At 46.7% G+C, this 16,147-nt stretch overlaps 1 protein-coding gene across 2 annotated transcripts in view; it reads right to left on the bottom strand.

The window, feature by feature from the left end:
• Nucleotides 1–1,544: 1,544 nt before the first annotated feature.
• The window catches only part of KCNG4 (potassium voltage-gated channel modifier subfamily G member 4), a 114,441-nt gene continuing 99,838 nt past the window's right edge, over nucleotides 1,545–16,147 (bottom strand). For both annotated transcript variants that reach the window (XM_063945718.1, XM_063945717.1), the window contains one exon: nucleotides 1,545–2,610. In XM_063945718.1, coding sequence (XP_063801788.1) covers nucleotides 1,852–2,610 — 759 coding nt within the window. In that variant the 3' untranslated portion in view covers nucleotides 1,545–1,851. The remainder of the gene's footprint in view (nucleotides 2,611–16,147) is intronic.

The following is a 16,147-nucleotide window of genomic DNA, read 5'->3' as shown; positions in this document are numbered from 1 at the left end:
TATATATATATATATATATATATATATATATATATAAAACTCCGTCCCATGACATGTTACTAAGCGCTGTGTGTTACTGTAATTATATAACACTCCGTCCAATGACATGTAACTAAGCGCTGTGTGTTACTGTCATTATATAACACTCTGTCCCATGACATGTTACTAAGCGCTATGTGTTACTGTAATTATATAACACTCCGTCCCATGATATGTAACTAAGCGCTGTGTGTTACTGTAATTACATAACACTCTGTCCCATGATATGTAACTAAGCTCTTTGTGTTACTGTAATTATATAACACTCCGTCCCATGATATGTAACTAAGCTCTTTGTGTTACTGTAATTATATAACACTCCGTCCCATGATATGTAACTAAGCTCTTTGTGTTACTGTAATTATATAACACTCCGTCCCATGATATGTAACTAAGCGCTGTGTGTTACTGTAATTCTATAACACTCCGTCCCATGATATGTAACTAAGCTCTTTGTGTTACTGTAATTATATAACACTCCGTCCCATGATATGTAACTAAGCTCTTTGTGTTACTGTAATTATATAACACTCCGTCCAATGACATGTAACTAAGCGCTGTGTTACTGTAATTATATAACACTCCGTCCAATGATATGTAACTAAGCTCTTTGTGTTACTGTAATTATATAACACTCCGTCCTATGACATCCTGCACTCTCACTTACATAAAGCCAAATGCTGGGGTGCCTATCAGAGTCCCGCCCTTTAAAAGGTGGGGCCCATAGTACAATACAGGTTATTTTCACACTAGTGAAAAAAGATAGCACTCTCCAGACTTAAAGTCCAACAAAGCCAAACAGTGATATTTAATGTAAAAGATAGTCTCACAGTTCCAGCGTAAATGCAGCAAAAGTCCAATCCAACGTTTCGGTACCCACTGGGACCTTTGTCAAGGAATATACAGTCCAACAAAGGGGTCAGCGTAACAACAGCAGGCAGCTTAGCAGGTAACTGTTACCTGCTAAGCTGCCTGCTGTTGTTACGCTGACCCCTTTGTTGGACTGTATATTCCTTGACAAAGGTCCCAGTGGGGACCGAAACGTTGGATTGGACTTTTGCTGCATTTACGCTGGAACTGTGAGACTATCTTTTACATTAAATATCACTGTTTGGCTTTGTTGGACTTTAAGTCTGGAGAGTGCTATCTTTTTTCACTAGTGTGAAAATAACCTGTATTATATATATATATATATATATATATATATAACTCCGTCCCATGACATGTTACTAAGTGCTGTTTGTTACTGTAATTATATAACACTCCGTCCCATGACATGTTACTAAGTGCTGTGTATTACTGTCATTACATAACAGTCACATACAAGTTACTAAGCGTCCATATGTTACTGCCATGATATAACAGTCAGTCTCCTGAGGTGTTACTATGTGTCTGCATACTACAATCCTGATATAACACAACATGTTACTAAGCGTCCGTGTGTTACTGTCACAATATAATATAATATAACACTTAGTCACAGTATTGTGTAAATAAATGGCTATTTATTTAAAATGTTCGTATTTGTCTTTTTTTTCTGCAAACTGATTATTTCAGATAATTTATTATACAGATCATTTATTATACATCATATCTACGTAATCAGATATGCATTGCACTTTGCGTCAGGCATTACCGCAGGGTCTGGGTAACTCTGCACATGCTGGGCACCCTGTGTGAGAGGTAAGGGACCTCCCGTCTCCTAGTAACAGATCGGGGCGGGTGTTCTATCCAGGCTACAAGTGCACATTGGTGGGTATCTGTGGGCTCTGCCTCTTTTCTGTTCATGTCATGGAACGTCTATCTCCCTGCTCAGAAATACTTGTATGTTTCTTCTGAGATCAAACTGTCGGTGTCGTTAAATGTATCGCTTTCCCCTGACTGGCTGGTGTCCTTCAGCCTCAACAGCCGGCTTTGAAGTCTCTCCTGGTCTCGCTTTAGCTCAGCGTAGGAACGAGAGAAAGTATGAAATATGGAAGTAGCAGGAAAGGCCATAATTAAGATGCCACTTAAGATACTGCTCAAAGCCACCACCTGACCGGGAATGCTTCTAGGCACCATATCACCATAGCCAACCGTCGTCATGGAGATGATGGCCCACCAATAGGATGCAGGGACACTGGTGAACTCCTGGCATCGGCCCATTTCATTTTCAGCAAGGTGGACCAGTGGCGCAAACAGAGTGACGGCCACGCATAGGAAGAGCAAGAGGAGCCCAAATTCCCTGGTGCACCGCCTGACCGTGAGACCCAACGTCTGCAGGCCAAGAGAATGTCTGGCAAGGCGCATCACGTACAGTATCCTCAAGGCACGTAGAACCCGCAACACAAGCCCGATCTTCTCTAGGTAGGAGTTGCCGCTGGGCTTATCAAGAGTTTTTTGCTCGTCCTCCACTACGAGTGAAACGTAATACGGCAAAATGGCCAGCACATCAATGATGTTCAGGGGCCCCTTGAAGAACTGGCACTTGCTCTTTGCTTGGACAAATCGCAGAAAGAACTCAAGGGAGAACCAGGCCACACAAACCGTCTCGATGATGAAGATGTTGTAGCATTTCTGAGAACATTCCCCCTGTACGGAGAAAGAGGAGAAGTTAATTCATAGCAATAGGGGAACATCATTTGGTGTAATTCAGTATGGCCACCCTCTATCACTCCCACTGTAACAATGCCGCCACTAAAGCATCCAGTGAGACCCCACTTAACACCCCATTATACTCAGGTTGAGGCACGCAAAGCACCTCAACCCGACTAAAGTAATAGGCGCGAGCATGAAAAGACCCGTTTGGGCGCCCAAACGGGTCTCTTCACACACATTTCAGCATGCTACCCCCAGGGGTAGTGAGCTGCAATTAACTTGTCGCGCCCATCTGCAGTAACATTAGAATACTGCCGGCGGGAGCGATAGGGGGCGGGAGAGGGAGACGTCGATTTGAATCTCGCCCTAGGAAATGAAATATTCTGCAATGAGAACCTTATTCCCTTCATAGTTTTATTATGACCACATGATTTTTCTACTACAGCAAATGACATACAAAGCCCTGTAATGGAATAGCACCCCTTGTGGCCACATAATGGGGGTCATTCTGACCTGAACGATCGCTGCAGTTCTTCACAGCGCAGCATTCAGGTCAGAACTGCGCATGTGCCGCAGTGCGCCCGGCGCATGGCTGACAGCCGACGGCTGTCACTGCCTAGCGATCGCCTCTGCCTGATTGACAGGCAGAGGCGGTCGCTGGGCGGGAGGGGGCGGCATTTGGCCGCCATTTTGTGCGCGCGGTGTGTCCAACGCAGGCGCCGCTGGACCGTGCAGGGGGCAGGCCGCAGCAGCTGCGTGACGTCACAAGCAGCCGCTGCAAGCCGGGCAGCGATGAGTAGCTACCGGCCAACATGCAAAAGATGCGCTGGCCGGGAGCTACTCGTGAAGTACAAAAGCGCGATTCTTTTGCACTTCAGCGACGGGGCTGGGACTGACATGCGGGGCGGGCTAGCCCTGTGCTGGGCGTCCCCCCGCATGTTTGTGTTCCTGATCGTAGCTGTACCCAGAAATCCCACCTGACAGACCAATTTTTTTTTTCATGCAAAGGAGCCACCTGAAGTGGCCTGTGATTAAGCCCCTCCCCTCAGACATTGGCTATGCTCCCTCATCAAACAGCCGCGAATCACGGGTTGTATGGACTAGTGCTACTTGTTGTGTCTCTGCTTCCAAGAGGGAATTGTAAGAGGCTTAATAATTGAAATCTTAAACATATGTAGTGAACTCTTGTGGGTGACCCCAATTAACTTTGCGGTTAACCGTAGACCGCAAAGTTCCCACCACTGGTTACAATGGAGCTCCGCTATGCTACATTGTAACCAGTGCGCTCCTCTGATTGACAGTGCAGGAGCGCACAGCCAATCAGGAGAGTGCCATGACATGGCGCTCCCTGATTGGCTGGCGGGACCTTCACTGACAGGAGTCACGGGGGGGTCCTGCCAGTAGGGGAAAGGGGTTCCATGTGTTAACATAGGACCCCTATCAGTTCGTGGTTCGGGTTGTTCATTTTTTTATTTTAACAAGTCCCTGGATTACAAAGATAAAGAAGAGGAGTGATCTACACAGGATGTTTGTAAGTATATTTTTTATTTACAGGTACCCCGTGGATTCTACTGGAGAAGAGGACCGTGGGGCTCCGTGTCAACATAGGTAAGTATGTATGTGTGTAAGTGTGCGTGTATGTAAATTAAAGTTATACTATCACGGTGTGTGTCTTGTGTATTTCTTGGGGTATTTATTTTGTAGTAGAACTACAGGTACCAGCGGGCCTGTTATTTTCCTGCATGCTGGTACTTGTGGTTCTCCAAGTACCAGCTGGCGGGGGAGGCTTGCTGGGACTTGTAGTTCTGCTACAAAAAAATATATTCTTTTATTTTACACTATGGCTATCAGCCTCCCATCCACCGTCCACGGATGGGGGGGGAGAGCCTCAGGCTTCACCCCTGGCCCTTGGTTGGCTGTAGGGGGGGACCCCTTTATTTAAGGGGTCCCCACTCCTCCAGGGTACCCCGGCCAGGGGTGACTAGTTGGGGGGGTAATGCCACGGCCGCATGGACCAGTATAACAGTGTCCCCCGGCTGTGGCATTATCTCTCTGGCTAGTGGAGCCCGGTGCTGGTTTAAAAAATACGGGGGACCCCTATGTCTTTTGTCCCCCGTATTTTTTGAACCAGGACCGGACGTAGAGCTGGTTGTTTAAAATGGGGGGACCCTATTCATTTTTTCCCTGTATTTTTACAACCAGGACCGGCTCAAAGAGCCCGAGGCTGGTTATGTTTAGGAGGGGGGACCCCACGCAATTTTTTTTTTACATTTGTCACCTAAACAGACCCATTCCCACAGATAAGCATGCACAGATCTCACTGATCCGTGCATTATTATCCAAACACGCCAGGAGAAAGCAGGTCTATTTTATTGCTGCTTTTTTTAACAAATCGCAAAAAAATACACCCGCAATTGACCATTCAGAGACAAACACCCAAATACGAATGAATAGTAAATTCCCGTGTTGTATGAACAAACAGCCGCGTTTGACTGATGGTCTATTCATTCGTATTTCTGATCTCTGACATGAAAACCATTACGAATAGCCCCAACACTGCCGAGATTTGGCCTTAGTAAATTCCCGTGTAGCCTCGTAGAAATAAAAAACAAATTCGGACAAAATCGGGACTTTAGTAAATAAACCCCCATGGGGTAAATTTACTAAGATGGGAGTTCTATTTAAGATGGGATGTTGCCCATAGCAACCAATCAGATTCTACTTCTCATTTATTTAGCACCTTCTATAAGATAATACCTGGAATCTGATTGGTTGCTATGGGCAACATCCCATCTCAAACAGAACTCCCATCTTAGTAAATCTACCCCTATGTCTTTGTTCTTCTCTTTCTCCTCTTATTCAGGTTCTATTTCTCCACAATTGCAAATGAATTCATATGCCTTAGACCAGTGGTCTCCAATCGTAATTGGGGTGTGAGCTACTTTTCGGAAAGTAAAACCTCTGAAAGAGCGACCCCCAATGCGCGTGCGTGCTGGGAAAGTGGGTGTGGCCTCACAAAGTGGGTGTGGCCTCACAACTACAAGTATTGCCCCCCCCACGTAGTCCAGATACACAAATAATGCCCCCCCCCGCAGTGCCAGATACACCAATAATGCCCTTCAGCAGTGCCAGACACACAAGTAATGCCCCTCAGCAGTGCCAAATACACAAACAATGCCCCTCAGCAGTGCCAGATACACAAATAATGGTCCTACCAGTGCCAGATACACAAATAATGCTCCTACCAGTGCCAGATACTATGCCCCCTCACAGTGTCAGATACAATGCCCCCCACAGTTCCAGATACAATGCCCCCACAGTGCCAGATACAATGCCCCCCACAGTTCCAGATACAATGCCCCCCACAGTGCCAGATACAGTGCCCTCACAGTGCCAGATACAGTGCCCCCACAGTGCCAGATACAATGCGCCCCCCACAGTGTCAGATACAGTGCCCCCACAGTTCCAGATACAATGCCCCCACAGTACCAGATACAGTGCCCCCACAGTACCAGATATAGTGCCCCCACAGTGCCAGATACAATGCCCCCACAGTGCCAGATACAATGCCCCCACAGTACCAGATACAGTGCCCCCACAGTGCCAGATACAATGCCCCCACAGTGACAGATACAATGCCCCCACAGTGACAGATACAATGCCCCCCACAGTGCCCTCACAGTGCCAGATACAATGCGCCCCCCACAGTGTCAGATACAATGCCCCCACAGTTCCAGATACAATGCCCCCACAGTACCAGATATAGTGCCCCCACAGTGCCAGATACAGTGCCCCCACAGTTCCAGATACAGTGCCCCCACAGTTCCAGATACAATGCCCCCCACAGTGCCAGATACAGTGCCCCCACAGTGCCAGATACAATGCGCCCCCCACAGTGTCAGATACAGTGCCCCCACAGTTCCAGATACAATGCCCCCACAGTACCAGATATAGTGCCCCCACAGTGCCAGATACAATGCCCCCACAGTGACAGATACAGTGCCCCCACAGTGACAGATACAGTGCCCCCACAGTGCCAGATACAGTGCCCCCACAGTGCCAGATACAATGCCCCCACAGTACCAGATATAGTGCCCCCACAGTGCCAGATACAGTGCCCCCACAGTGCCAGATACAGTGCCCCCACAGTGACAGATACAGTGCCCCCACAGTGACAGATACAGTGCCCCCACAGTTCCAGATACAATGCCCCCACAGTACCAGATATAGTGCCCCCACAGTGCCAGATACAATGCCCCCACAGTGACAGATACAGTGCCCCCACAGTGACAGATACAGTGCCCCCACAGTGACAGATACAGTGCCCCCACAGTGACAGATACAATGCCCCCACAGTGCTAGATACAGTGCCCCCACAGTGCCAGATACAATGTCCCCACAGTGCCAGATACAATGCCCCCACAGTGACAGATACAATGCCCCCACAGTGCCAGATACAATGCCCCCACAGTGACAGATACAGTGCCCCCACAGTGCCAGATACAGTGCCCCCACAGTGCCAGATACAATGCCCCCCACAGTGACAGATACAGTGCCCCCACAGTGCCAGATACAGTGCCCCCACAGTGCTAGATACAGTGCCCCCACAGTGCCAGATACAATGCCCCCACAGTGACAGATACAATGCCCCCACAGTGCCAGATACAATGCCCCCACAGTGACAGATACAATGCCCCCACAGTGCCAGACACAGTGCCCCCACAGTGCCCCAGTGCCAAATACAATGCCCCCACAGTGCCAGATACAGTACCCCCACAGTGCCAGATACAGTGCCCCCACAGTGCCAGATACAGTGCCCCGGTGCCAAATACAATGCCCCCACAGTGCCAGATACAGTGCCCCAGTGCCAGATACAATGCCCCCACAGTGCCAGTTACAGTGCCCCCCTTCCCCGCAGTGCCAGATACAATGCCCCCCGCAGTGCTCACCACTGCTGTTGCCGGTGCTGTTTCTCCTGTATGAGGGACGGAAGGGGAGGACAGCACAGCACGCGCCTCTCCTGTGCAGTCCGGACTCCGGGGAGAGGGTGGCAGAGTCTCCAGCAGCGGTGGCAGCGGGCATTTGAAATATGGCGCCGGTAAGTGAGCCAATCAAAGCTCGCGGTCCGGCAGCCAATCAGGTGCCACCGCTGCCGGTCTGCGAGCAGAGCCGTCCCTAACCAATATGATGCCCTAGGCAAAATTTTGGCTAGTGCCCCCTAGCACCACCGCTAGTTCTGCCTCTGACCCTGCACCCCTTTCCCAGTACTATCACCCCCCACCCATAGCAGTCCTTTTTTTTTCTTCCTACCCACTGTATTTTAAATAAGAACAGTGTGCACATTCGGCGATGAGCCCAAAAAGGTATGTGTTTTTGCTGGCAAGGGGCATGGCCACACAATAGTACCCCAATTCAACTTATTCCTCACAGTAGTGCAACTTTATTCACAATTTATAATGCAATAGGGTCCCTTATTCACATTACATCACACAGTAGTACCACTTTACCTTATATAAGTTACTCCTCACAGTAGTGCCCCTCATTCACATAACATCAGACTGAATTGCTCCTTATTCACATTACACCACACCATATTGCTCTTTATTCTCATTACACCACACCATATTGCTACTTATTCACATTACACCACACCATATTGCTCTTTATTCACATTAGACCACACAGTAGTGGCCTTTCTATACATTACGCCACACAGTAGAGCACCATATACACATAATGCCACACATTGGTAATGCATTTATACACATAATACCACACAGTAATGCCCCTTACACATATGACACACATTATTAATGTCCTTATAACATAATGCACCTTACACATTATGCCAACCCTTATTAATGCCCTTATACACATCATTTCCCTAACACATATGCCGAACATTGTTAATGCCCTTATACACATAATGACACGCATAATGTCCCTTACACATATGCCGCACATTATTAGTGCCCTTATATACATGACACACATAGTGCCCCTTACACAAATGGCGCACATTATTAATGCCCTTATACACATAATGACACATATAGTTCCTGGCATGAGTCAACTGGCAGCTCTGCTAACATCGGGTGCCTGTTTTTTTTATGAAAATACATCGTATTTGCATTGCTATGTGGCTAGGATGCGCAAGCTGCTTCTGCTGATTAAAATGATATGCGCATGCCTATATACTGTGTGCGACTGTGGCTGTATCGGCATACGAAATGCTACACACAGAATATAGGCATGCTGCATATCATTTTAATCAGCAGAAGCTGCTTGTGCCCCTAGGTATACCAGATGCCCTAGGCAATTGTCTAGATTGCCTATGCCTAGGGCCGGCTCTGTCTGCGAGCTCTGATTGGCTGACGGCCGGCACCATAGTGAAAATGAAGGAAGGAAGCGTGCCAGTGACTTGCCAAGCCGGTCCGTTTGCGAGCTACGGAAAATACTTCGGCGAGCTACCGGTAGCTCGCGAGCAACGGGTTGGCGATCACTGCCTTAGACAATGCGGGTTTACCCCTCAACAATCATTTGAGTGCTCCTGTTCGTTGTTGTTACTTGCAAACGTTCAATGCGGGCCATTCAGACCCGATTGCACTCTAGCTTTTTTTGCAGCGGTGCGATAGGGTCTGAACTGCGCATGCGTATGCACCGCAATGCGCAGGCGCGTTGGCCGTTGGCGACGGGGATCGCCAGACAGCCACAGATTTTACGAAGAAAGCACCGGCGATCGCAAGAAGATTGACAGGAAACATAGAAACATAGAATTTGACGGCAGATAAGAACCACTTGGACCATCTAGTCTGCCCCTTTTTTTTTTATCCTTTATGTAATCTCAACCCTTTTTGAACCCTAATTCTTTGTAAGGATATTCATATGCCTATCCCAAGCATGTTTAAATTGCTCTACAGTCTTAGCCTCTACCACCTCTGATGGGAGACTATTCCACTTATCCACTACCCTTTCTGTGAAGTAATTTTTCCTTAAATTTCCCCTGAACCTACCCCCCCTCCAGTCTCAGTGTATGTCCTCGAGTTCTAATATTTCTCTTCCTTTGAAGAATGTTTCCCTCCTGAACTTTGTTAAAACCCTTGATATATTTGAAAGTTTCTATCATGTCCCCCCTTTCTCTTCTCTCCTCCAAACTATACATGTTAAGATCTTTTAGCCTTTCCGGGTACGTTTTGTGATGTAGGCCATGCACCATTTTAGTTGCCCTTCTTTGTACACTCTCTAATGTATTTATATCCTTCTGGAGATATGGTCTCCAGAACTGGACACAGTATTCCAGATGGGGCCGCACCAATGACCTATGACCTATACAGTGGCATTATCACTTCTTTTTTCCTACTACTGATTCCTCTCCCTATGCAACCAAGCATCTGACTTGCCTTTCTCATTGCTTTGTTGCATTGCTTTCCTGCCTTCAAGTCACTTGAAATAGTGACTCCTAAATCCCTTTCCTCCTCAGTAGTTTCCATTATAGTACCCTTGATACAATATTTAGCCTTTGGGTTTTTTAGACCTAAGTGCATGATTTTGCATTTTTTAGCATTAAACTGTAGTTGCCACGTTCTTGACCATTTCTCAAGCCTACCTATGTCATCAATCATTTGTTTTACCCCTCCCGGTGTGTCTACCCTGTTGCATATCTTTGTATCATCTGCAAAAAGGCATACCTTCCCTTCAATACCATCTGCAATGTCACCAACAAAGATATTAAAGAGACTGGACCAAGTACAGATCCCTGGGGTACTCCACTGGTAACATTTCCCTCCATAGATTGCACTCCATTAACTACAACTGTTTGTTTCCTATCCTGCAACCAGGCTCTTATCCATTTAACTGTTTTATAATCCACCCCCACGTTTTCAAGTTTATTTAGCAGTCTGCGATGTGGGACAGTGTCAAATGCCTTACTAAAGTCTAGATATGCTACATCTACAGCTCCCCTTTGATCTATTATTTTCGTCACAGAGTCAAAAAAGTCAATAAGATTTGTTTGGCATGATCTACCACCAGTAAATCCATGCTGTTTTGGATCCTGTAAGTGGTTTGATTTAAGATATTCCACAACTCTTTCTTTTAATAGTTTTTCCATTACTTTCCCCACTACTGATGTAAGGCTTACTGGTCTGTAGTTACTTGCTTCTTCCTTGCTTCCACTTTTGTGCAGTGGAACTACATTTGCTCTTTTCCAGTCCTCTGGAATAGCACCTGTATTTAGTGACTGGTTAAATAATTCTGTTAATGGTGTAACCAGCACATCTTTTAGCTCTTTGAGTATCCTTGGGTGTATCCCATCTGGTCCCATTGATTTATCCACTTTTAGCTGTGAAAGTTCTGTAAGGACCTTCTCCTCTGTAAATGTACTTTCATCTACCTTATTTTTATGAATGTCCTTGCAACTTAACTGTGGCCCCATCCCTTCTTCTGTAGTAAATACTGAGCAAAAATAATTATTTAGGTGATCTGCTATTGCCTTATCACCCTCCACCAAATGCTCACTCTCTGTCTTAAGTCTTATTATTCCTCCATTTGATTTTCTCCTTTCACTTATACACTTAAAAAAAGTTTTGCCCCCTTTATCTACTGACTGGGCCATTTTTTCCTCAGCTTCTGCCTTTGCACGTCTGATCACTTTCTTAGCATCCTTCCGTCTGTCAAGATACACCTCTTTGTCGTTATTATTTTGAGTCCGTTTGTATTTCCTAAAAGCCATCTTTTTTGCTTTCACACTAGTTGATACTTCTTTTGTGAACCACACTGGCTTCCTTTTCCTGGTGCTTTTCCTAACCCTTTTGATACAAAGATCAGTTGCACTTAGTATTGCACTTTTCAGTTTTTCCCACCTCTCCTGCACTCCTTCCAAGTTCCACCAGTCTGCCAATGAATCACTTAAACATCTCCCCATTTTTGCAAAGTCAGCATTTCTAAAATCCAACACCTTTGTTTTTGTGTGACAGGAGTTGGATCCTGTCTTTATACTAAACCATACTGCTTGATGATCATTGGATTCCAGATGCTCACCCACATATATGTCGGATATCCTATCACCATTTGTAAGAATTAAATCTAATATTGAATCTTTGCGAGTGGGCTCCGTCACCAATTGCTTGAGAGATGCTCCCTGTAAGGAATGTAGAAATTTGCCACTTGTAGCTGAACTTGCAAAAGACCCCTCCCAATTTACATCAGGTAAATTAAGGTCTCCCATGATTATGACTTCTCCCTTTAAAGCCATTTTAGTGATGTCCAACAATAGGTTCCTGTCCAAATCCTGCCCCTGGCCTGGTGGTCTATAGATAACCCCAATGCAAATAACATCCTTCTCCCCGGTTTCTATGGTGATCCAAAGGGCCTCAGTTTTGTCTTCAATATTTTGTATTAAAGTAGCATTTATGCTTTTTTTCACATACATTGCTACCCCTCCTCCTATTCTTCCTATTCTATCCTTCCTAAATAAATTGTATCCTGGTATAGCTATGTCCCAGTCATGATTTTCATTGCACCATGACTCTGTGATTGCCACAAAATCCAGGTTATCCCTTGTCATTATCGCAATTAGCTCAGGAAATTTTGTCTCCTAAGCTCCTAGCATTTGCACACATAGCTTTAAGATTTTTGTCTGTGCATTTGTTATTAGTAGCCATGTCCAGACTGTACAAAATAAATGACAAGTTTAAAGTAGAAATTACCTGTTTGGGGAGAGGTTGTTTGTGGGGTCCAGACGTTTTAAGGGAGGTTTCCTGACGTCAGCTCCAGCCCGGATAATCACAGCGGCTGAGTAAGCCCTGACTTTTGTTTGTGCAGCTCTCTGCACATGCATTTGCACCCCTGCACAGCGATTACCCCCTCCCCCTGTAGACGGCGACTACCTGGTCGCACCAGTGCAAAAAACACCTGCTTGCGACCAGGTCTGAATTAGGCCCAATATCCCCTATATAATAGGCCAGATCTGTAACTCTGTGACTGTGTGTATAACGGTGGGCGGAGTCACAACGCTGGGTGGAGTCAGAGTCACAGATCTGGCCAAATATACACATATATATAACACACAGCCCCATATACCAGCATGCCCTGCCAGCATCCAACCTGTGGCTCTCCATCTGTAGTGGAACTACAGGTCTAAGCATGCTCTGCAAATCTGCAGCTGGCAGTCATGTTGGGACTTGGATTCCACAAAGCCCTGAGAGCCACAGGTTGTATAAACTCATAGGTGCCTACCTTCCTGCACCCTCTTCCGGGAGGTGGCGGCGTGGTAAACTAATGGGGGCATGGCCGACGGCAATGTGGGCGTGGTCGGTGGGGGAATTGGGCAGTCTGGGGGTGTGGTATCACGATCGCACCATCATGGCCCTACCCCCGTTAGACAGTGCCAAGAAAACAGACACTGTATAGCGGGGGGCGGAGCTACAATTACGCAATTCATTGCGAATTGCGTCACCGTATCTCCCTCGGATAGCCCACATGTTCTCTGCTGTGGGCAGCCGAGGGGGTGTGTGGGGCTGCCAGCGAAAGCGGGAGACTTGCCTACCCTTCCGGGTGGCCATTCCGGGAGGGTAGGCAAGTATGTATAAACCTCTTCTATAGGGGTGGTCTTCTGTATACCGGCGGTCGGGCTCCCGGCGCTCAGTATACCGACGCCGGGAGCCCGACAGCCGGCATACCGACACTTATTTTCCCTCCTGGGGGTCCACGACCCCCATAGAGGGAGAATAAAATAGTGTGGCGCGCGTAGCGCGCCACCGTGCCCGTAGCGTGGCGAGCGCAGCGAGCCCGCAAGGGGCTCATTTGCGCTCGCCACACTGTCGGTAAGCCGGCGGTCGGGCTCCCGGCGCCGGTATGCTGGTCGCCGGAAGCCCGACCGCCGGCCAGCCGTAGTGAACCCCTTCTATAGATGTGATAGCAATGCTGGGACTTAGGGGGACATTTACTAAGCAGTGATAAGAGCAGAGAAGTGAGCCAGTGGAGATGTTGCCCCATCAACCAATCAGCAGCTCTGTATAATTTTATAGTACGCAAATTATAGATGTTACTTCAGTGCTGATTGGTTGCCATGGGCAACTTCTCCACTGGCTCACTTCTCCACTCTTATCACTGCTTAGTAAATGTCCCCCTTAATACTGTTTTGAATGAAAAATAGGCTCTTGATGCTGTAATAATACTGTGCTGCATTTATATAGATATTTCTAAGCAACAAATTAAATATTCAAGACAAATGTGTTTAGACAGCAGATGAACAGAAATGATCCCAGTTTCTGCCAAAGGAATAGAAATCAATGTAATGATTCTGTGTGCATAAACTCGTGCTGAGTAATAGGCAAACATAATAATTAACAAATAAGGGAAACATAATACTACTTGCAACATACTGCTGATAGGTGGGATAAAGAATACAGCTGGAAATGGATGCAACCTGACACTGGAAGCCAGAGGGATGATCTGTTTCTGAGTCAGGAAGGGTGAAGTGCAGCCTATTCTATTCCATACACTGACAGCTGGCATAATCCTGGCATTAACATCGCTCCACCGTAGGTGGTAGTTTAGGCAATTGGCCAATTCTTCTGCCTCCACATTAGCATTACTAATACCTTATGTCAGTAACTATCTCATAGCTCATGTCTAGCTATCACACAGCGCAGGTTAGTAACTATCACACAGCTCAGGTCAGTAGCAGTCACACAGCTCAGGTCAGTAACTATCACAAAGCGCAGGTTAGTAACTATCACACAGCTCAGGTCAGTAGCAGTCACACAGCTCAGGTCAGTAACTATCACACAGCGCAGGTTAGTAACTATCACACAGCTCAGGTCAGTAGCAGTCACACAGCTCAGGTCACTAACTATCATACAGCGCAGGTCAGTAACTATCACACAGCGCAGGTCAGTGACTCTCACACAGCTCAGGTCAGTAACTATCATACAGCGCAGGTCAGTCACCATCATACAGCGCAGGTCAGTAGCTGTCACACAGCTCAGGTTAGTAACTATCACATAGCTCAGGTCAGTAGAAGTCACAAGGCTCAGGTCAGTAACTATCATACAGCGCAGGTCAGTAGCAGTCACACAGCGCAGGTCAGTAGCTATCACACAGATCAGGTCAGTAACTATCATACAGCGCAGGTCAGTGACTATCACACAGATCAGGTCAGTAACTATCACACAAATCAGGTCAGTAACTATCACACAGCGCAGGTTAGTAACTATCACACAGATCAGGTCAGTAACTATCACACAGCACAGGTCAGTAACCATCACACAGCACAGGTCAGTGACTATCATACAGATAAGACCAGTAACTATCACACAGCTCAGGTCAGTAACTATCACACAGATCAGGTCAGTAACTATCACACAGCACAGGTCAGTGACTCTCACACAGCTCTGGTCAGTGACTCTCACACAGCTCTGGTCAGTGACTCTCACACAGCTCTGGTCAGTGACTATCACAGCTCAGGTCAGTGACTATCACACAGATCAGGTCAGTAACTATCACACAGCACAGGTCAGTAACTATCACACAGCACAGGTCAGTGACTCTCACACAGCTCTGGTCAGTGGCTATCACACAGCTCAGGTCAGTGACTATCACACAGATCAGGTCAGTAACTATCATACAGCACAGGTCAGTAACTATCACATAGCTTTGGACAGTAACTATCACACAGCTCAGGTAACTATCACACAGCGCAGGTCAGTAACTATCACACAGCTCAGGTCAGTGACTATCACACAGCACAGGTCAGTAACTATCACACAGCTCAGGTCAGTGACTCTCACACAGCTCAGGTCAGTGACTATCACACAGCTCAGCTCAGTAACTATCACACAGCTTTGAACAGTAACTATCACACAGCTCAGGTCAGTAACTATCACACAGCGCAGGTCAGTAACTATCACATGGCGCAGGTCAGTAACTATCACATGGCGCAGGTCAGTAACTATCACACAGCTCAGGTCAGTGACTCTCACACAGGTCAGTGACTATCACATAGATAAGGTCAGTAACTATCACACAACTCAGGTCAGTAACTATCACACAAATCAGGTCAGTAACTATCACACAAATCAGGTCAGTAACTATCACACAAATCAGGTCAGTGACTCTAACACAGCTCTGGTCAATAACTATCACACAGCACAGGTCAGTGACTCTCACACAGCCTAGGTCAATGACTCTCACACAGCTCAGGTCAGTGACTATCACACAGATCAGGCCAGTGACTATCACACAGCACAGGTCAATTACTATCACACAGATCAGGTCAGTGACTATCACACAGCTCAGGTCATTAGCTATCACACAGCACAGGTCAGTAACTATCACACAGCTCAGGTCAGTAACTATCACACAGATCAGGTCAGTAACTATCACACAGCACAGGTCAGTGACTCTGACACAGCTCTGGTCAGTGACTCTCACACAGCTCTGGTCAGTGACTATCACACAGATAAGGTCAGTGACTATCACACAGATAAGGTCAGTGACTATCACACAGCTCAGGTCAGTAACGATCACA

The sequence above is a fragment of the Pseudophryne corroboree genome, chromosome 11, assembly GCF_028390025.1.
Source record: "Pseudophryne corroboree isolate aPseCor3 chromosome 11, aPseCor3.hap2, whole genome shotgun sequence".
In the NCBI taxonomy this organism is placed as follows: domain Eukaryota; kingdom Metazoa; phylum Chordata; class Amphibia; order Anura; family Myobatrachidae; genus Pseudophryne; species Pseudophryne corroboree.
This window is presented reverse-complemented; position numbering and strand designations above follow the sequence as displayed.